The sequence below is a fragment of the Lonchura striata genome, chromosome 3 (assembly GCF_046129695.1).
Source record: "Lonchura striata isolate bLonStr1 chromosome 3, bLonStr1.mat, whole genome shotgun sequence".
Classification (NCBI taxonomy): Eukaryota; Metazoa; Chordata; class Aves; order Passeriformes; family Estrildidae; genus Lonchura; species Lonchura striata.
In genome coordinates this window covers 61,366,272-61,389,983 of record NC_134605.1, presented here as the reverse complement: position 1 = coordinate 61,389,983, position 23,712 = coordinate 61,366,272, and the positions used below count along the sequence as shown (strand labels likewise).

Sequence of the window (23,712 nt, the reverse complement as noted above, 5' to 3'; positions counted from 1 at the left end):
ATTGATAGGTTCCCATCTGCATTAAAAAGAACAAAAGAAAACATTGTTTTTACAGTAGCCATATGAAAAAAACATTCCAGACACGAAGAAAGCAGTTCACTGCATTTACTTTAGTCTGATTTCTTTTTAAGCTGGAATTTCTTTTTACTTAAAGTTGCTGCTCTTTTACATTCTTCTAGGAAGTTAACCTTTACTGCAATGTGTGTGTACTTTACAGTGACTGGAAATCAATAATAATTCTGATACCAAGCCCTTTTTGTCCTGAAAAACTTAAAATATCCCTAAGACAGCATATTTCTTCAATACTACTCATGGGAATTTACTAATAATTACATTGTTAGATGTGAATGGAGAAATTGAGTATGTGAAATAAAAACCAAACTTTAAAATGAAAAAAGTCCTCAGAGCATAGGAAAAATTGTCAGTTATTGTTATTATGCAGATTTTTGTTCAACATATACACAACTGCAATAACCATGTTCACTCTACATAGGCAAAGTATCTGTATTCTTTCTCTTTATTCCATAGTTAAAAATCCAGAGAGCAATTCCCCAACAAAGACCTCTTGCTCTGATCCTAATGAGACTTGCAGTTCCAAAAGAGAAATCTACAGCTTCTCAGAGAGATGGGGCAAGATACAGCATCCAGCCTTGAATCGATGACACCTCAAAAAATACAGCAAATTGTTCAGGTACAAGAGCACACATTTTGTTTTGCCTCCTGACAGTTTTTGATTCACCATGGTTTATTTGCTGCAACTGAATTTACAATACTAATTTTATTTGAGTATGTCATTTAAGAAATGAATTACCCTATTTGCAGAGAAGCAGCTCTGATACATTCTGCAGAGAGCTCAGGAATGGTTAGGCAATGCTGTATATCCCAATGGAAACTAGATATTTCTCTTCAATAGAGAATTCCCACCAGAAAAGTTGCAATACCTTACATTAAACTGGCCAGTAATAATAGTAAAATCGAAGAGAAAGTGGAAAGGCCTCAGCAGAAACATGAAACCATGCATTATTGCAAATGTCCTGCCCCAAACCAGAAAAACATCCTCCAAGTTCCTTAAACAAGATAAAAATATGTTGTGGGACTGTAAATATCACAAGGGAGCCATCATGCTTACAGATAGGGGACTGGATAGTGTTCATTAGGGTGATAACGTTTTTGTCTTTTTTGTAAAACAGCTAGTTAGACACTTAATCAGGAGTCAAAAATTACACAGTTTGCAAAACTAATGCAACACAAACACCAGAAGAGTACAAAAATAATCGAGAGTCTCTGATCTCATAAAAAATAAATTTAAAACACAATAGCCAGTTTCAAAGCTGACAAATGAAACGTATATCATAACTGTATTAGCTTCCAGTTTAGGAACGTTTTATTTATGCTTCTGTCTCAAACCCTTTTACCACAGTATAAATTGGTTCTAAGTACCTTAAGTAGCTACATCTTGAGAAAGAAGAGAAAAAGATCAAAGACTTACAGTCAGCTTATCCTGCATGACTGTATTTCCCCTTTAGCCTAACAAATGTTAAGACAATTTGTTGCTAATCCTACATGTCTTCTTATGTCATCTCCAGCTATGGCAATGACAAAATTCAGCTTGATTAAAATACTTCAGCATTGGGTAGGACTCCAGGCCTCCATACATGGCTGAGTGGAGTATGCAGTACAGCTGATATGTTTTGCTTTGACAAGAAGTCCAAGAAAGCAAGTCACATGTAGAAGGAGTTATATTAGAAGAAATTTTACCATTAGATAAAAAGAAGCTGCCACTTGATCTTAAGAGTTATGAGAAGCTAGTCAAGTGCCTTGTTCACCATAAGATGGTGGACATGTCCTCATTTGTAACAAATTTTGTAGCAATCAGGGCTCTCTTGCTCTGGCAGTATGACCCCACCTCAGCAGTGACATGGGCTACATCCTGCAGTCAGCTCCCTGACAGGTTCACAGGCCCTTCAGGATTAAATCTTTATGAACTACCAGAAATGAGAAACGATAAAGAACTGTGAGAGAATCTGTTTACATTTTCAGAAAATAATTACAGTATCTTCAATTACCAGTTCTGATAAAATTTGTTACAAAATTCTAGGGAATGCAGCAACATCATTTCAAAAAAGAAAAGGCAGACTCAATTCAGCAAAATCAGTGAAATTAGAAACAGATCAAAGATTTCAGATTTGCTTGGCTACAGGTTTTCTATTGTAATGGGTTAACGAAACAAGCAAATTCACACAATCTGGATGGTGCTAATGTATGTAAAAATTAAGATTCACATTAAAAATGCCTGTACTTGGGCAAATCAATGCCTTCCATAAGTTAAGGCAATTTGAATGCCAATTACAGTAATTGTAGAATCCTATCCCTTCTCTCTCTGATACAGAGAAAGGGTCATCTCTTGTTACAAGTATGGAAAAAATCTCTTTCAACGGTTCTAGCCAATAGTCAACAATTTGATTTTTCTGTCGTTACATAATGATCCCAAGAATAAGACGTACAAGCAGGATACACATCTTTATAACAGAATAGTATTGGTTGGAAGGGACACTGTCACCTAGTGCAATTTGAGGCCACTATAGAACCTCGGGGGTCTCCCACTGGACCCTGTGCCACTGATTATGACCCTCTGGAATCTGCCATTCAGACAGTTCTCAATCCACGTCACTGTCCACTCATCCAGTACACGCTTCCTGAGTTTGCCTATGAGGATACTGTGAGACAGTGTCGAGGTAGGTAATATCTGCTGCTCTCTCCTTAACCATCAATGTAGTTGCTTCACTGTAGAAGGTTGGTCAAGCATGATTTACCTTTAGTGAATCAATGTTTACTACTGATCATTCTTCTTCTTGTCATTCATGTGGAGAGAGGTGGCCTCCAGAATGAGATGTTCCATCACCTTTCCAGGGAGTGAGGTGAAGCTGACTAGAAAGTACTTCCCTGGGTCCTTCTCCTCGCTCTTTTTGAAGACTGGGATGACATTTGCTTTCTTCCAGTCCTCAGATACCTCTCCATGACCTTTCAAAGATGATCATAAGTGGCCTAGCCCTTCTTGTTGTCCTTAATACCCTTGACCAGATTTAATCCCTAGACCTTGGCTTTCCTTGTTTCATTTAAACTTGGACAGTTTATATATATTTATTCCAAGTGGCCTGACCACTTTTCCATCTCCTGTGTATTTTCTGCTTATGTTTGAGTAATGACAGGAGTTCTTTATTCATCCATGCAGGTCTCTTGCTCCCTTTGGCAGATTTCTTATTCATTAGGATGCAACATTCTTGAGCCTGGAGAAATGGCAAATTCAGAAACACAGTAGCACAAGGGATGGAAATAGTGATTATGACTCCTGTTTTCCATCAGTACAAAAAGACCTGGTTTCATTGTCCCAGGAAGACTCACATTTTCATTATTCTATGAAGTGTGCATATGTAACCTTTTTACTACCATATTTACTTTTACCATACACTGCCATTCTAGTTTGATTTGAATGCTGTGATGGCATAAGTAGCCATTCTTCACCAGAGCAGGAAATCTTCCGATTTAATTTCCCACTCTGTGAAAATGATGACACATAAGTGAGGATTTGCCTTAAACTTACCCATTAGCCACTTCATTATGCTGCCTCTGAGCTTTACTCTGCATTTTAACTACCAATAGAAACCAGTTTTGGGCAATCTGTTTTCCAACATGAAAATCAGGTTTGGCATAACTGGGTGTCCTATAATTTTGCTTCAGTGCTGACAATGTGACATCAATTTAGGAATGTCTTCAGGGCAATATCCTGCAGTTTTATGGCAGGAAGGGCATGAGAGCAGAGCATCAGAATTGTTTTGGATGCTACATGTGGAGATGAGAAAATGTCTAAATTTTGTGGCTATACACTACAAAATTTGTAGTGCATAGCTACAAAATAGAGTGACAATAACTAATGTACAATAGATATTTACTTTTATTTGAACCCCTTTAACATCCTAAATACTTCATTGGCATTTGCTCTTCTTCCCTGCATGCCTTTGATATTAACATCGGTGTTTTGAAAAAAGTATGCTGGTGAAGGTAGCATTGCTGTTCTCACAAATTTCAGTAGTGTAGCATCAGCACAGACTACTGCCTCAGGATATTTTCCACCACAGCAAGGTTAGAGCAGGACCTCTTTTTCCCCTGTACTAATGGCCTGGCTAACCTCTTGGCAGAGTAGCTGAAACAGTCAATAATATGTAGTCTACTTACAAATGTTTGAGTAACCAATACTCAGTCAACAGCACAGAGCAAGTAACACAAGTTAGGAGATATAGAACCTCTGATTTAATGTTCAGTTTAAGTATTCTGGCATCTATATGGTACTGAAAGTGGTTATCTTTCCTGTTGACTCAACAAAGCAGATGTTAAACAGAAGTGTCAAAGAATGCAATTGTATTTTGTGACCTCTTTAACAGCAAAGGGTTCTGGAAGTTCATCGTGATCAAGAACCTTCATCACTGTGCAGATTGGAGTCTATTCCCAGTCTTTTCTGAACTGCTGAATTTGCACAGAAGTCTCAAGACACTTCCTAAGTAGACAGCATTGAAACCCACACGAGGATTGTAATTCTGTTCCCTATGCTTTGAATTCACCTAGCCACAAAAATTGTTTTAACACTGCCTGTAAATACCTCCTGCTGTGACAGACAGATGTGTGAGAACCACATTATTTCTAGAAGGATCATCCCACCTACAAGGTTCATCTGCAAGCCCTTCCAGCTGGCATCTTTCCAAAAATAGCCTGGTTAGTACACAACTTCCCACTAGAGCAGACAGCAGCGAGAGCTCCTGAACTTCAGAGCCATCATCTCTTTATGCAGCTGACAAAGCATCAGTCTCCGTATTCGAATAATTTGGCAGCAGTGCCAATCAACCATACTGACTTGCTCTGCAACACATTGGAGTGTTTAGGAAGTGCTACTACACTTGGCAACGCTGCTCCTTGTTTCTAGATGACTCTCTGTAGAACTTCACTTAGAGTTCTGTCAGAGATGACATGCACATAGTATAATAAACCTTTGTAAAGTTCATGACAACAAAAGGTGGGACTTCTTTCCATTTAGTTAAAAGTGTTCAGTTAGATTCAGAGAAGCATGGTGATACTGATTTCAGGGTCTTAAACTGTATGTATGAAAGTAAATAAGCATATGTCTGATCTAGATGTTGCTGAATCTCTTCTGCATTATTTGTGCACCATTCTTTTCTGATGTAAAGCTCTTGTGTCCTTCCTGTCCAGGTGCACAGTGATCAGCCTTACTGCTCAAATATATTTTGTCCTCTATTCAGAATATCTCAGTATTAGGCAGCTATTAATGCTAGAATGAATAATTGCACAGATTACTTCCTCTGTGGTTAGGTGTTGCATACTGTCTGTGCTGACATGCTTGCCAAAAGAGTCTTATTCTGGCTGAAGAATACCGTGTGCATATAAACACAATTTATAATTCCTAGAGACTCCTTTCTCCTTCTTTCTTGAAAACACTGCTGTCCCTTCAGAGGACTGCTCTTCATTACAGCACACGAGCCAAATTCTTGTTGCTGTGAAGTTGAACGTGCACATGAGATGCCTGTGGCAGGCTGATAGAGGCAGCAATCTCTGCTTGATCTTCCTCACACACTCTTCAACTTGAGGCATTGCAAGGGGCCATTTCAGCCAATGGAAGCGTTAATCACAATAGAAAATAAAAGTGTACACAGGCTGCCTGCATGAAAAGGGGTTAATGTGATCAGTCCTATCAGGGGATAATAGAGTTTACCTTCTCTAAACACTTGTAATTTTAAAATTACCCAAAGAAGGTAGACACATGAAAAAAGACAAATGGGAGATGGTGAAACAACAGTAAGAAAAGAGGAGCTGAAATATACCCCTGTCCCAGCAGTATTAGCAAAGGGTACTTTTAAATTCGTCTATTTATGTCTATTATATGTAGAATGAAGGAATTTCAATTGTGGTTAAAAATATAATGAGCTTTGTAAAAACCTTTGATTTCTAGCTTTATGTCTCCATATTCTCTGCAATGGATGCAAAACAGACAATGATTCATGACCCACATTCTGATTCATGAAATAATATTCATAATAGGTGAAGAGACCTAATAAACCAAGCATAAAAAAATAAAAGAGCATATATATACTAAGATGCTAATCCTGGTAATACATCAGTATTTTTTATCTAATCTTTAAATATAAACTAAAATATTCTACCTGAATTCTTACTTCTAAAACTCATTTTTTTAGGAAATCTTTAAGGTCACTAAGATTTTGATCTTTGTCCTAACATGAAAACACTCACTTTACAGGTTTTGTGTCTGGGTATCTGGAGGTGTCCCTCACTTAACTGTTTTTTTAATAACCATCATCAAATATTCTATCAAGAGATCACACAATTTTTTATTTACAACCAAAGGTATTACTTATCAGAACTAGCAGATGTGGTTGCTCAGTGAGCTACTGCAATTTCATATACAAAAGAGAAAAATATGCCATGCTAATGTTCTTTTCCCATCTTTGGAAAGCTCAGCAAGTCAACTAAATTCTCCTCTTTCAGTGATAAAAGACATTATGCAAAAGACCACTGAAGTTTAAACATATTAAGTGCTTTTCCTATGAATAAGTGAAAAAAATTGATATGACTTAGGAAACGCCTGCATTCTTCTCTATGTTTATATTGCCACTTGGGTCTCCAGTTCCTATTGTGATGGTACAGCTCAAAGTCATTGTAGCAGTATTGATACAAACACAAAAACAACAGTGAGAGAAAATTCCTTTCAGATACATTTAGCATCTGACATATTCCCTTCATTTGTGCATTAATTGGTAACAGACATTTTTGAGCATCCTGCAACAGGAGGTGATTTGACTTTCACAAATTTCCCTAAGAGCAGAAACATCATCAGGAGCAATTTCAAGGAAATAATTATGGTCTAGACAGATTTATGACTTCTAAAGACCTAATCCAAAGCACATTAATGTCAGTGGAAGGACTCCCATTGACATCAAAGGCCTTTGGATCAATCCCCAACTGCTGTGGGAATGAATTCAGAGCAGTAATGATGGTGGACTAAATGCACACTTGGAGTTGAAATGTTACCACCCAGACCTCTTTATTCCTCAAATCAGATTAAAAAGTAATTTTCTGCAATTTCACAATTACTTCCAGATGCGCATCATCTCAAATGGCATTTTCCTCCATCTGTATGAACCAAACATGCTTAGAGATAGAGAGGTTCTATATTGTCTGAACTAATAACACAAATGAAAACCACAAGGGAAAATAATGTTGGAATTGATGAAGTTCTTGTTTTAAATGTGGACTGAGAAACCCTGGACTTCATTTATTCCCTTTAACTATGTTGTGATAGAGCTGCCAGGCCCACCACTTCTTTATTTACTGCCACAGTAGATTTCTTCTAATTAAATTTTCAATATTTTTCTCTAGCCCACTAAGCAAAACAAAAGACTACACGTGAATCAGTGTTAGCCTCAAACTTGGCAGCCTGAGAACTGTCAAAAATGTCAGCTTCATATACTCTGCTTAATAACAGTTCTGCTGTCCCTTCTGTCCTCTTAAATGTATATTTACATGCTAGATAATTTGAAGCATCACTCTTCTCTGACCGTGTTAATTCAGTTTCACTCCCTTAGCAGTCAGTAACATTTTAGACTGTAAAATGAAATGCCAATGTCGTGTGTGAGTAGAAACCCACTCAAAGTTTTACACAGTCAAACTGAGCTCCAGGATATCACAGATCACCCACCAACATCAAATATTACTCTGAAGCGCACACACCTTCTATTTACTTCAGTTTATCAATGCTTTGGTTAGGCTAGTTTGGTTATCATGTATTCATTCTGATATGTGCATTCTCAATGGGCTCAAGTTTTGCTGGGAGGTCTAAATTAGATATTAAGAAAAATTTCTTCATGGAAAGGATTGTAAAGGGGATTCAGCTTAACAAAGGAAGGAAGTATCAGTTAAAAGTGTCCAAGGAATTAAAACTGTTCATGGTTAATATATTTTCTGGGCTATATCTGTAACTGGAAATGGTGCTTTGGATATGTTGCACTCACCACCTATGGTGCAAGGAGTTATTTTTAACATTGTTCCAACTTGATTTCCTCAAGAATCAAAGCTTGTGAGAGCAGTCTGTAACTTTTCATACTCTCTCATCACATCTAATAATCCAGCCTGGCCAATTCACTCCACTGTGCAGAAGGGCAAAAGTTAGTCATTAAGCTCCCAAAAGTGCCGTGGAAGTAGGTGTCTAGAAAAAGGCGCAATCCTACTGTTAGTCTAATTAAGGGCCATCAAAGAGCATTCATCCGTTGGCCACAAGTACACAGGAACTGCTCAGGAAGCTACTTTTTAAACAGGTTCTGCTCCAGTATTTTCTACCATGAAAAATTTAACTCATTGTATTTCAATACACCAGACACTAGTATGTCTCTCTGTTTAATCAAAAGCATTTTTTCAAGGCACACCAAGAAGGAGCAGCAACATACTTTAGGCATGATTTGGCACCATCTCTCAGATGACTTGACACTTCAGTGTATTTGTTATCAGAAGCACATGACAGCACTGCACCTGGACTATACAGACCAAAAAAAGTAAAAGTGCTTCAATTTAAATTTGTTGGCTTTCAGTTTAATACTGATAAACAAGTACTCCATCAATTCTCAAATGTAGAAGACAACCTTGGAAATCATATGGGTGAAACCCATAATGCATTAAAATACATGTGAAGCATGCTGATAGGGAATTATCAAAAGAAAAATTAGTTAGGGATGAATTTCTCCAGCACACTGATGTCATATTTTTTCCATCTTTACATCTTATTGGTGTGAATATTCACAGTAGATAAACCAGATCCTTGAGATAGAACTAAGAAAGTAACTTTGCTGTAATACTGAACTTCACTATCAGGGAGATTTTGTCTTAACGTGTACCTTTTCTGTTGTTCCTCCCTACTCCCTTCCACCACAGCTTTTTAAAATTTTTAATGTCTTTTCAACACGTTCAAGGCAAAATTCAGTTCGCCTACCTGTAGGCTGCTTTAAGTCAGAGGACATGACACAGAACTACACTCTATATTCTTAATGGAATACACAGTTTAGACAATTTCCCAGATTTTAAGCAGGTATGTTTGTTTACTGGAGTGCATTAGGTGAGACAATCCCTTCTTTCCTATGAAAATATCAGAAATGCAACCAGACATCTCCTACACCAACAATTCAATGCACTCTTACACACTACAGAAAACCAACCAAACAAATCAGCTAACAAATCAGGGTAACCAGAAATGCATATACATAAACCAGTACATTAAATATACTTTTCTTCAAATACAACATATCATGGTATTACTATTATGATGAAAATATGGGAAAAAATCAGTATGAACTTTGAAAAAATATGTTAGAATAACAGTATAACTCATTTGAGAAATGTGAATTACATAATGTGTATACAATGTACACAATATGACTCTGAAGTGATGATTCCTTATAAAATGCATTCCTGCAGAGGAAAACATTTGCTCCTAACATTGCCTCCCGCTGCAATTCACAGCCAGCAATTAAAATAAGTCAGAGAAAACATTTTGGTTTTTAGGTCCACTTTCAAGGAATTTAGCACTGATATATCAGGCAACTCAGTTACTTCAGGAAAACCTGTCTTCAATCAGAGTGTCAAGGGCGATCTATAAGGCACAAAGGTAAGAAAACTCATACTTCTTTTGCCTTTCTTTCAGACTACAGCCATCAGGAGGAATGTGACTGTGCAGCAGAGGAAGGTGTACAAGCTACCAGCAAGAAGCCTCTTGCTATCACGAACATTGCTTTGAGATTGGGGGAATGTGTGTGGTTAAGCAAAAATTAATTTCCTCATATGACAGGTGAATTCACCATCTGTTTTATTATTACTATCCAGAAAAATTATGATGAGAGAGACTATTGTTTTCCTCTTCCACAGTCCTGCAATATTTTAAGTTATTTCTGAGCCTTTCAAAACTCTTCCTAGACCCAAATAGTAGCAATACATGCTTGTGGTACATAAATATTTGTTTCTGCAAATATATTTTAATTCAAACATTTAATCTTGCCAGGTAAACATAAGAAACATAATGCTGATATACTTTTTACAGAAGACTTAGCTCATTGTTTTAATTTCCTGTTTATATTAGCTTACATCACTTGATGAAAAGACTAACACATCTTAAGAAGTACATTTTTTCTGGTTTCTCAAGAAAACATTTGATTGCCACCATCTCATTAGAGACATCACCTTTTCATTTGAATGAGATTTAAATTGAGGGAAGCTATTGAAAAAATGGGGCTGATGTGCCTCTGCAGTACTGTAATACCTGATTCCTCATATCTAAAGCTGTTTTTATGCTGGATATCAATATGCAATTAGAAAGAGACAACATAAGTGCTGGGTCTCTGCAGAAGATTCTTTGGGCATTTGTAAGCTCCTTGCTTGTTTATGCTGCCAGAGTCCATCAAACAACTCTCATGTCGGCACAATCAAGCCACCAAAACGAATGGCTAAAAATACAGCCAAAGCAAAAGATAACAATAAGCAGAACAACTGAGTCCTCATTTGAAGATGAAACAATGTTTTTGAGTGAGCAGTATGTGATTAACCTGCTTTATATGGGGTCAACGTGATTTATTCTCACAGCTATGCAGTCAGCCTTAGTCCTGGAACTCACTTGCTGTCAGAGGGAAGCTTTTCTCAAATCAACCCTCCCCTATGTCTCGCTAACACTTGGAGCTCATACTTAGGAAAATTAACTGTCATGTCCTTCATTTAAATTATTTCCACCCCTGCTTGAAAATAATTGTTAGTCTAACAGACAGTTTACCCATGTGCACTTTCTTCTTTCCTGTCCATCTATCTGCTGCCTGCAATGCTTCAGCACTCTAAAAGTAGATCTTGAAAGCTATTGACAGAAAGGGGGAAGAAAGTTGTCCTGATTTTGTAAAAATTCTGAGTATTGCTAGAACAGTACTCTCTTGGCTCAATACCAAAGAATAAAAAGCAGCAGACCATTACATTGTAACACAACTGTGTGGTTCAAAATAGAGGGATAGTAGTGGCTTTGCTTTGAACCTTTATTAGCAGCACCACAATTCATTTAAAAAGCTACTTTGTGTGTGGGGACGAACCTCTTACCTTTGGTAGCTATTCGAACACACTGAGTTTTGGTTTCCTGTTAAGGAAAGAAAAGTAAAGATAACAGTCAGTTCAAGGGATTTTTCTTGCCCTCTCCCGTCCACAAGTTCATCTTAGATCTACTGATCAGCTGGTACAACCCAATTAATTGGCTCAGGGCTCTGGGCTTATCAGGGCTGGAGGCTGGGGAATTTTGTCTTGATTGGACTGTGCTGTCCAGGATAATAATGGGGAGAAAAGGTGCAGGACAGCCCAAATACAGCAGGAAGTTCAGGTTATTCAAATCAAATGGAAATCATGACATAAGAATACAAACAGAGGATGCAGCAGGAGGAAAAGGGAGGAGTGGTGCTCCTATTTATGTCACAGCACAAAAATCCTGAGCTTCTGTTGATCTGAAACAGCATTGTGCAGCAAAGATACATTTGCTCAGCACTGCCTCCAAAATTATGTCTTGCTGCATCCTCTTAAGGAATCACCTGAAGCACATGAGCAACATGCTCCCTCATCCTTCTGGGTGTGGAATAAGCACAGATGCAGCTTAGATATCCCTCTACATATGACACAGTTAATTTACAACCTATACTGTCTGCCCAGGAGACAGTGATTTGACAGCAGCGTGCTTCAGAAGATGCTGCACATGCAAAGCCAATTTGCATGTAATTTACTACTCTTTCCCCTCACTAGTTTGGTCAGCAATTAAAACAAATGAACAGAGAAATTACTTGGTTATGCAGAGTTTGGACAACTTTAACAGACAATGATCAATCATAAACGGGGTTTCTGACCTTACTGTACAATGTGCAGTCATTTTAAAGGAAAACATACTGTAATAGCATAAGTTTGTGTGAGCATAAGGTATTAGATCACTCTAAACAATATTAGCATGTAATTTGAAAATATAATAATGACAGTCTCACTCTTAAAATATGCTTATCCTCCATCCCTCAGCATTCCATCCCCGAATACATCCCCTGGCATCTGTCTCCTCTTGATGATTCAAAACCAAAAGGTAAAATATGTTGATGCCAGTTTGTAAACACAGCTTGTAAAGAGCTAGCAAAATGCTAAATTGAGGCACTGTAGGTGTTCAGTAAGGACAATTTTTCAATCAAAATGAAAGCCCTGCAAAGTTTACTAACATAATCATACCCATTCTCCCTAGTTACTGGATTTACTTGTCTGTTTCAATATATCTGTGAGGATCACAGAGTAACCTCCTCTCAACCCTACCATGTACTTCAGAGCCTTTACTTCCCTCTGCCTATTTTGGATCCCACTGGTTTACAGCAAAGCATCTGTTTAAATATTCTGCAGTTCAGATGTTATCTTGCAACCACTAGATCTGTGTCCTGGCAGAATGCAGTGCAGTTCCCCTCAAAACCTCCCCCTAAATCCCTGCAGGAACAGAAATTTGATCCAAAGTTTCAAACATAATGAAGAAATATGTTTTAGGATTAAAATCTCTCACAAACTGAAATCAAGTTTAAGCAAAAAATACTCCAAGGCAAGGCTGCCTATTAGCAAGGATTTGTTTAGTCACCAGAGTGACCCAAGCATAAGGAAGAATAAATGCCACTTCTGCTCCTTTCCAATGGTTCTTCTGGATATCAGTGATTATCAGTCTAGCCTTTCTAGTTCCTGTCTGAACTGCCTGGACACTTCCATTTTCTAAACTATATATCCAAATATTAAATTTTAAATACCTAAAGTTTCTCTGTCTACCACATTTTCCCTTCTCACCAATCCTTTCCCTCACCCTCATTTTTCATTTACAAGAGGAAAAGCCATTCAAGAGCAACAGCCTGGGGCTTGCTGAGCCACAGTTGCTCTTTGCACCTGGAACCTTGAAACCTCTCCCTGACACTTCTCCTCCTTCCATATGCACACAGAGCCAGTAGCAGCACTCAGCAGCAGAGTTAAAAAGAAGCACCAAGGAGGTAATGAAGGTAAATGTTAGCCATAATTCTACTGCACAGCAGTGCTGCAAAGCTGATGTACACTTTCTCAGAAAGACTTTCAAATTCGTGATGGCCCAGGGGTTACTTTTGCTCAAGAAAATGTTTCCTTTTTATTTGATGTCCAGTGTGATAGTCTTAAAATTTTGCAATGTTTTACTAGCCTACTGAGCAGCCCACATTCTCTTTATCCTGCAGTAATTTAATCTTCTGAAGAGTTAAGGTACTGAGAATTGGGCAAAGTACTGCAGATGTTATTTACTGAGGAGACAGTCACAGTCCTGAAATTACTTCCCTCAGACAATTACTATGAGATGCATTAAACTCTCATCTAGTAGCAGTTTCTATGACACGAGGCCGATGTGAAATGTGAATGGCACACTGCCATGCTGTCACAGCACCAAGGGGATTTCAGCCACGCCACTGCCAACACCTCCCATGTCCGACTCCAGCAGTCCTAGCTGTCACAGGCACGTCTGTGCCTCCTTCCAGGAGAAAGGTGCTGTCAGCACTTGCCTTCTCGACGCTGCTCATGGCCTGGAAGTAGATGTTGTAGCCTTTCCGAGGAGCCAGTGGCGGGTTCCAGAAACCTTGGTACGTCCTGTTGTCACCCACAGTAAAGGGGGCTGGCTCTGGCAGGTTTCCTGGCGGCAGCTGAGCAGCAAAATAATATGGTGACCCTCCACTAAGGGCAGTCTGATAGGTGACAGGAATTTGGTAGCACTCCATGGCACCAGTTTCTCTCTTTGTTCGGTGTGGGTGCAGCTCTTCAACAACAATCTGGTAGGCACTGGTGAGACAGGGGAAAAAAGGACAAGACAGGAGATGGATGCAAAGAAACAAAGGCCAGAAATACAGCAAAGCTATTTATTTCAGCTGATGGAAAGAAGCAGCATCCATTTTTTTCTTCATTAAAAACAGCAATACAAATCCATACATGACCTCTTATTATTACTTTCTTTTAAACCTTTTTTTTTTTTTTTTTAAGAAACACAGGAAAAAATGTGTTAAACTACAACAGATTAAACTCTCGGCTGATCAGAAGCAATCTGAAGTTAGCATTTTCCTTTGAAACAGTATTAGAGAAAGCTGAGCTTCAAGACCCAACATAATGGCTGCCTCCAGGCTGTGCTTAAAGCACCAATTTGCAGTTGTCATATCATTAGAGACAGAATGTGCTGACAGGCTTCTCCACCTCTTGACCTTGCTGTGGCTTCTATCTTGGCTCAGAGCTATGCAGATCTAAAGTACAAGTGACATGCTGCAATACAAGCACAGATGGACAGAAATCTGTCCATTCCACTGAAATAGACTGCCTCATTCCTTTACAGTTGTCAATGATAAAATGTTATGAATTGCTGAAGCAGAGAGTATTCAGCCCATCAAAACACCATCTCAACCTCCCAATACCTCTGTTGAAATGGATCATGGCTTGGCCACTTTTCAAAATCACCTGCTCAAAATAGAACAGGTAATTATAATTCTTCTTTCTTCTTTAGGGGAACTACCTAACTGCAGGATGTTACCAACTCATTATCAGCTTCCTCTGCTTTTCAGAAGGACAGAATTTACATAGTGAGAGTAGAAGGCAATCCTTCATTTTATAAGAAAAAGAGGTTTGGGGATTTTAAGGCATGTAGTCAAGAAACCTGAAGCTTTTGAATTAAACTGGCAGACTTGTCTGTCTTGGGTTTGTTATAAAGCTTTCTGAACTGAAAAGGTAAAACTGAACCAAGTTCTCAAAGTGTCACTGCATTGCTGCAAGGACTCTGAAAGGCAAAGACAGTCCTCCTCCTTTCAGAAATTGTGCGGCAGCATTAAATTATTTTGTCAATTTTCTCTGCTACTGCTGCCTAGAAAACCCAATAACTGCAGTGGCAGAGATGAAGTATGATACTGGAGAATGGAAGAAAGAGGAGAAGAAATAAAATGGGAAATTAGTTTCACGTCTTTCTTAAGCTGAAAGAAGATGTTAGCATCCCCTTTTCCTAGCATATAAAAATTAAGCAGGAATGTCCCTTTCTTCCATTTCAATGTACTCAAGAAGAATGTAGAAAGTCATGTCAGTTTTGAAAGTCTAGGTAGAAAGGAGATTGTAAAAAAAAAAAAAAAAAAAAAAAAAAAAGTTAGATCTGGGGATATTTATTTCTCATAAACTGACCATGAACTGACCTCAGTTATACATCACCCTCTGTGGTAAACTCTATGTATTAACAACACTTTCCAGTTGATGGGAACTGTACCAACAAATCACCTACACAAAACCCCTGCATATCCAGCCTATTTCTTTATGCCTCAAAATAAATATACTTGCAAAAACCCCCAAAAGCACGGATATTTAAAAAACTTGACAGGATGAAAAATACTTTTAAAATTTTTATTTATAATGTCCCAAGCTAAGAAATTACTACTGGCATTCATTCCCTCTCTGGCCTGGCCCTGGACCCAGGCAGAGTAAAAACACTGTTTCAGAATTGGGCAGACAACCAACTGGAGAGCCTTGGGACACAAACACCATGTCTCTGCTGCCTGAATTCTGCAGACTTCTCTCATCAGCTGCCAGTGGTCTGGGACAGACACAAATTCTGCTCTCAGAAGTGACAGAGGAGAAGGAAACTTGTCTGTGGCACCCTGGGAGCTTCAAAGGAGAAAGACAGCAGGGAGAGAGGAAGGACAGTGCAATGCCTGCACGTGACGAATGCAACAGTCCCCCTGGAACAGCCTGGTTTGTCATACAGCTCCAAAAATGAGATGCACCACAGCTACCAAATCAACCCCTCTTTCCCCCTCCATTTTACAGAATAAGGGATAAATGGGGTATCTTAAGGCACATCTCTTTTTTAAGGGTCAAGTCTCTTTGTAGACCAAAACAAAAAATTTAAGGTGAAGGGCATGAGAATCAAACTGGTTTAAAAGTCTCATTTTATAGCATTCTTTAAAAGAACACTGATTTTTGAATGGGATATAAAAGATACAGCAAAATTTTAAGCATGAGACCACAATAAAATGTGAAGGTTCTGAAAATATTTCAAATAAATAAAAAAATGCTTTTTGGACCTCTACATATGAAAAGCCACAATACATGGAAAATAAGACATAGATATACATATTGTAGTCATCTACACTTACACAACAGAAAAAATAGGAAATGACAGAAACTGTTTTAAGTCTCCAACAAAGCTTTATTTTTATTTTTTTTAATGTAGTTCCAATAAGTACGTTTAAATAAAAAATTTGCCTATCCTCTTTAGATAGTTGATCTGGCAGTATTTTTCTTGCAGCATTATAAGACTAACAAGACATGGAGGAATACAGACATTTACCTCTGGGCCCTTTGTGATACCATCTGTTTAAAGCCATTTACAAAACACTGCAGTGGCTCCAGAACAACACTGTTACTCTATGTGCACACAACAATGTTCAGAAAGGACACCCTGCTGTAACATGCAACGAAACAAGTCAAAGCTAAATTTGCAATTTGAAAAGTGGGGTGTTCACTGGCTGCAAATGTGTTTTGATATCAGGTATTAGTGAAAATTTAACTATGTACTCTGCTTATTCCTGTGTCTTCACATATAATTAATCCTAGCCTCAATTATCTTAGGTTTTATATATAAAATATATATATATATATATATATATATATATTTTTTTTTTGTGCTGGTGAGAATTCAGTTATTGGGAGAGATTTTTTTGTGACGGGAACTGAGAGAATTCCTAAAATAGCATTTTTTTCCTGGTCTTTCCATACAGCAAAGAAGGATTAAAATAGGGAAATAAAGAGAGAGGAGTGGAAAGCTTAGACGACAATATTCCTTCTTTTTGATGACTAAAATAAACTCTGAGCTATTCTGAAGAGCAATAAAAATTTCAGAATCTGCTACATAAGTCATCAGGATCATAAAGGCCAAACAGTTGTCTGAGACAGCCAGGTAAGCAGAGAAATTTTGAAGATAGAGCAGCTGAAGATCTCCTCAGCTGAAATTTTCCATGAAGAAATTATTTGTCATGACAAAATCTTTTTTTGTTAACTTAAGAAAACCTGTACAGTACCTTGCTATTGACTAAGAAAATTGCAAAAAGGTGAAGGAGATCTCTGACAACATCCTCCTTTTTATCCCTGCCTAAAATTTCAGGCTCCCAAAGAGATATGGCAGTGGTGAATGTTGTTTGTACTTTAGCCCTATTCTGACTACACTTTAAATACCCACTAGACATTTCTCTCTATGTGTCTACTGAGATACATCTTCTCTCTTTGACAGGCACCAGACTGACTGACGAACCCAAGTTTTAGTTCCACCTCTTGGAATTCTAATTGACAGCGATTGTTTTAGTTGCTCTCCACCATGGTGCCCTTAATTAATCTTGCTGCAAAATGAAAGCAACCTAATTCACGTTATGGAAGCACAAGAAAAGCACTTTAACAATCAAATGAAATAAATTTAATCATTAAAAATGAACTCTGATTCCAATGTACACTCTTTGTAATCCTCATCTGCAGTAGGATTTGAAAACAAAAAATTGTTTTTCTGGTACTCAGTTAGGAACCTTCAGGAAAAGGTACAGCAACAAATCACATCTTCAAATGAATCACCAAAGCACCATTGATTCTACTGACTGGAATCTCATTCACAAGATTGATGGTGAAACTATACGTGCTTCAAAGTGAGCCTGAACCATCCAGCTCTTTGTCTCCCTTTGCATTTCTAGTTTGTAATTTTGTTTTAAAACTCCAGGAGGCCATAAAGAATGCTAGGGATTGCACAATAAAACCTGACAGTGAAGGTATGATTAGAGTCATGTTAAAACTGTGACAACTAGGGCAGACAGGCAGTGTCTTAAAGAAATACAGCACATAGATTATACTTAAGATATGGAACACCTGCTTGCTGAGGGGCTCAGTTTCACAGTGAGGGGCTGTGCTGATGGGGAGGCTATGATGGAAATCTGATTATAGAGTAAATCAATTTGTAAAAGCAAAAGAGTATCAGACTAAACTTTTTCCCTTTCCCTATTTTTTAACTTTTCCTATTATTTTAATGTTTTTAACATGAACCTACTGATCTGAAATGAAATTACCATCTACAGGTACAGAGACTACAGGACTGGGTAGAAAAAAAAAATTCAAAAAGCCAGCTGCATTCTTCAGGGTCAGGTTAAAGAACAGCATCCAAGTCTCTTCTACTCCATCACAACTGCAGGCACGGTGATCCATTTTTTCCCCACCTACCTAGTAACACTCATTATGGCAGTAATCCAGCTTCTAGAGGAAACAAAACTGCAGTATGGATGGAGTGAAGTTTCACTAAAATGTATCATAAAATTTAGAAAAATGCATTGAATCAATTCAGAATTTCAGTATGCTACATTTATCTCCCTATTAAGAAGCTGCTGAAAAGTGCCTGACTGCAACATGCATAGCTTCAGAAAAGGCAATAACACCCTGTCTTCTGCTTCCCCTGGAGAATGCTTCTCATTCCAAGTAAGGAATAAAACACCTGGTTGATTTTAAGAATAAAGCCCAGGTCTCCAGTTATGGTAAAGGACTTATTTCCTTGGCCTCTTGATGTTAGGTTTTAGAAATTAATTCAAGTGGAAAGGCAAGATGACAGAAAGGAAGGAAGAAAGAAGTATGTTTTTTGAGAACACAAAGAACAGTTATTATTACTCTGTGAAACTATCACTATCAAACCATCTATTAACATTTAGTACATGGGTCCTTTCTGCCATCTTCATAGGCCACAGTGACAAGCTCATGCCATTGAACTGACGATGCTGTGAGGAAAACCAACAGAATAAATGTGAGGTTTACTCTGTAGCAAGTTCCTCATCTGCAAGTACAGAGCAGAGAAACCAGAACTTCTTGAGCTAGGGTAATTTTCTAGCAGCATGAGTAATTCTCTAGCCACATCCCATCATGCTACCAGTTCACAAAAGAACCATCCCTCCAGGAGAGAAACCCAGCACCCAGGAATGACCTCCTGAAGATGTGTGGTGGGATTGAAGGTGGAAGCCCGCTGCTGTCAGCACAGGAGTGCCCTGGAGCAGCTTCCGCAACGAAGATGTGCACCAGTGCCATCAGTAGATCCCAGTGGTGTCCGGCAGGCGTGCTCTGGGCAAGAATCTGCCTCAGCTCCCTCAGGTGGCCAGACACAAGACTGAAAGGATGTGGCACGGATTACATGACAGACATATCACACTTCCTAAATAAGGGCAGCTTCATTAGGGCCAGCAGCAGGACACTCAGAAGTCTTTAAAAGCACCTACAAAGGCATATAGTGAAACAAGTTTAAGCACCTGCAGATTTGGGAGCATTTTCAGACCACAAGTCTGGAGTCCATGGTATTAATTAAAAAAAAATTTAAAAAAAAAATCCCTATTTTAAGAATCCAAGTCCCATATTGAAAGCAGCCCTGTTTGCCAAAAATCCTAGGTTTGCCCCAGAGCAATTTCTCAGAAATGAATGATATGTGGGATTACAATTTTAAACATAACACATCAAAATCTCCTACAAAGGGGATGAATCTGGATTATCATCTATGACAGAATATAAACAAATAACTTGATAATATCAATCATAAGAGTGACTATATGATAAGCACATAAAAATGTATATAGATATGTGACTCATCCACCCCCAATATTCATATAAAACATACATTCCTCTTAATGGAAATAGACTTAAGAAACAGTTAATTTTCCTCTGCTTTTAGGGCTTGGGCATGTGACTTGGCATCAGCTGAGCCTTGATAGCAGACTTAATGTAACACAGAATGAAATGCATTAGCCAGTGTTTCTCTAAAGTGTCACAAGGGTAATAGCATGAAAACCTTCTGATGCTCAGCAGCTAATTAACCCCCAATTAGTCAACCCTGCCCCTGAATATTGCTGATGCAGCCACATCAGTAAAATACAAATGGAATCAAATAATATCATAAAATTTTTACACTAACAAGTAGAAGTAAAGAGCAGGATGTGAACTAATCTTTGCAAACAAAATTAAATTATCTCTCAACAGAGAACAGAAAGGGAAAGACCCCTCAAAGTTAACATAAATGAAACATTTTAATATGATTAGAGGACATGCCAAATAAAATTTAATAGCTTGCTACATGATTCCTAGTAAGACACACTCTCATAAGAAAAAGGTCAAATAGTTTGTATTCATCACTATTATGCTCCCATTTCCCCATAGCTTACAATTTTCCAATCACACATACATGCTACAGAGTAGCTGACTTTGAAGCACTGGAGAGGAAGTGTTATTTTGAAATCTACCTTCTGACAAACACCTTTCAGCATCATATTTCAGAGGCACTGTGAGAAAGTAAAATGAAATTATAATGGCTAGAATGTGGTTCTGGGGACCCTATATCAAAAAGGTCAGGTAGCTGGATGATTCAAGTTGTGACTATCTTTGAAAAAAACCCTTCTAAATGCAGAATTTTTAAAATTACACATCTATTGGCAAACTAGGTGTAGGTAAGAAAAAAAATAGTGATGTTAAATGAATATCACTCAGAAATGAACAGCTCTATATACACAACAAATATTCAACTACTGATTTTTTATATATATATTTTGTTTTATTTTGTTTTTTTACCTGATAGGTGCACCTTTGGCCTGTGCAGGTCTCAAGAGTACAGTTATTGTAGTAGCAGTTTCATTGAGAGATGCATCCACTCCTTCATAGTCTGGTAAAGTGGGAGCTGATTAATGTAGAGCGGGGAGGAAAAGGACAGGAAAGAAATCAGTTAAAACATTTAGAATTTTTATGAGTTTGTGGCTGCTTGGATACAGAACAAAGCCACAATCTTTATCAGCCATGTGAGTATTTTTAAACAGTTGTTCCAGTCAGGCAAAATTTTTTACTGGGGCATGAACTCCCATCAAATCATGACACCTCTCAACTTGAAACAGTTTCATTCAAGAAGGACAGAAATGGAGGAGGTGAATGAGAAGAAACCCTAAACTACAAAAATCCCCACATTTTTGGCCTCAATTTTTCTACCCTGCAAATAACGACAGTCACCATGTCAAAGACTCAGCTTCTACCATCCTCCTTAAACAATTTAAGAAACTTCCATACTTCATCTTGAACAGCATGGGAAACAATGCTAATACCAGCCAGTGTGCAGGAAAGTTGGACTTTATATAGACATGCATCTGTGGGCTAGAACTGGATCAGGGAATCCATTCCCATGCCCATTCCTATCAATGGATGGCCAAGCTGCTCATTAATCAGCTTCAAAACCACTATGAAAGAACAAAATCAAAGTCAAAACCAGAAGTAGTTCAGGAATTGATTCACTAATGGACTGTCAGACTGTCACGCCTTCATGGCAGCAATATTTGTTGTGGGTGGGATGGCTTGTGTTGGGAATTACTTCAACCATCCAGCTTTAATCTGCTTCCTGTTACAGTCCTCACTGGTAATATTGCTGCTGACTTCAGCCCCAGTGCAAGAAAAGAAGCAGGATTTTCTGTGAATCAGAAAATAACAGATTTCTAATAATTACTAACTTTTCATAAGTTTGAAAACTATCTGCATGTTTGTGATTTTTTAAATTATATGGCTGTATCATTATGAAATCATTAATGAAGCCTGTATATTTCAAACTAAATTTTCAAAAAAAGATGTTTCCTAGCAGGATATGAATCATTTAAGTCATAATAATTTTACAGTACTATGCCAATAGATAGAAGAGCTCTGAAAGATTAAAAGCCTTGCTTCATTAGTCCTAGATCCTAGATGAACACAAAACATGCTCTTATTTCAGGAAATAATATTTTATAGAATTAATGTTCATTTAATGTTAATTTAAAAATTACTGCTTACACCATGTTCATTAGAATCACAGTAACCACTTGTAAGATTAGTTGAAAGGAATAATTTCAGCCCTCATTAAACTAAAGTTTGCATTTTCTGAAACATGCATTCCTTCGTGTTATGTACCAGCCATGCAGAGCAGAACTAGACAAAAGTTCAGCAACATAAAGCAAGATAGAAAGAACAGGCTGAAGTTCAGATACAAGGGTGTCACAGCTTGCCTTTGAGCTTTTCTAGCATTAACCATGTCTTGCCAATTAGCAAGATACATACTCTGTCTAGAAAGTTGTGCTATACTGGATTCGGGACATGATTCCCAAAATTTCTATTTGGAAAAAGAGGGCATATCTGAAGAAGTCTGAATTCACTGTAGTCTTAAAAAATCCAAACACATTAAGGAACTTTTTTCTCCTCAAAATACTGAAATATCAGACATGCTAGCAAGACATGTACCTCTTTTCTTTCCTTCTGCAAAGAGGTTAGAAGACAAGTATGCAAGTACTACACCATCATAAAATCTGAAAATTTATGAACTACAATTTGTTGTGAAAAAACACAAGGACCCTTAAAACAACCTAAATAAAATATCAGGCTTCAAAACAATCTAATAGCCATATAAATAGAACAGAACACATAATTTGGGTTTTCTTTCTGCACTGGTTGGGTTTTTTTGAAGGGACAGGGATATGAGGAGTGCTAGTGCTTATGTGCTGGGGTGGAATCCCACAAACTCTTCCAGTTAGCCATGACAACTATAGCATTTAATTTGCTACATAATTCAAGGCGTTCCGCCTTGAATTTTCTCACATCTTGATTAATGTGTGTGTTTTCATGTACTATTAGGAGACTACATGAACAGACAAAAATCATAGGTGCATTCCATTACATAATTAACTTCTCTTTACAGGACAATCTGAATTTAATCATGACAGATAACAAGGAAAATAGCCTGCTTTGTGTTCTTTAAATTTGTAAATTACTGACTTGCTTGATCTCTGCCAATCTCTAAAGTCATCATGTCACAAAATCAAGTTTTTCTGAATATAGCATTAACTTACGTTCCACTATCAACTGCATAAGCCACTATCTTATTTTTTGAGGATAACACTGAAATCTAAGAAAATAAAAATACCAAAACATTTCATTCGACATAACTGTCTTCTAGAGTTTACAGTGCATTATTAAGACAGATAATGTCTAAGTTGGTGCACTGAAGAAAATTAATAAAGGCAAAAGGAAGAAGACCTACATGAATCTGGCAAATGAAATTCACACACTGTCCCAACTGCCCTGACCCTGTTACAGCTGTGTGCTGCTAAGTAGTGTCACCTTCAGTAAGTCAGTAATTTTCTGCACCTGACTTTACTAACCTGCAAAACAGATGCAGTTCTTCGTGACCTGTGGAGTGTTGACATGCCTAATTAATTAAGGTTTACACAGCACTTCAAAATCTTTGGATGAAAGATTACACAGATTACACAGAAAAAACAGTTCACAACTACAGCCGAGCAATTTTCACCTCATGCAAGGATTAATCCCTGAACGTATGCTACCCTGTGGTGAGTACACCCAGAAACATTTTTAGTAACATAATTTCCTAACATGGTAGGATTTTTTGTGGGGGTTTTCTTAAGCATGTCGAAATTTCTTGAGTCATATAAAAATATTCAAAATACATTTCCCCCTTCCTCTTCCCTGTTTTGTCTTTATGCTGTTGTTGGTTTT

The 23,712-nt window shown here is 37.8% G+C and overlaps 1 protein-coding gene across 11 annotated transcripts in view; it reads right to left on the bottom strand.

Moving 5' to 3' along the window:
- PTPRK (protein tyrosine phosphatase receptor type K) overlaps positions 1 to 23,712 on the bottom strand; it is a 376,330-nt gene that overhangs the window by 55,985 nt on the left and 296,633 nt on the right. For all 11 annotated transcript variants that reach the window (XM_021547162.3, XM_077782215.1, XM_077782216.1 and 8 more), the window contains exons 11-13: positions 20,761 to 20,866; positions 13,674 to 13,947; positions 11,200 to 11,236 (exon numbers count right to left, since the gene is read on the bottom strand). In XM_021547162.3, coding sequence (XP_021402837.2) covers positions 11,200 to 11,236; positions 13,674 to 13,947; positions 20,761 to 20,866 — 417 coding nt within the window. The remainder of the gene's footprint in view (positions 1 to 11,199; positions 11,237 to 13,673; positions 13,948 to 20,760; positions 20,867 to 23,712) is intronic.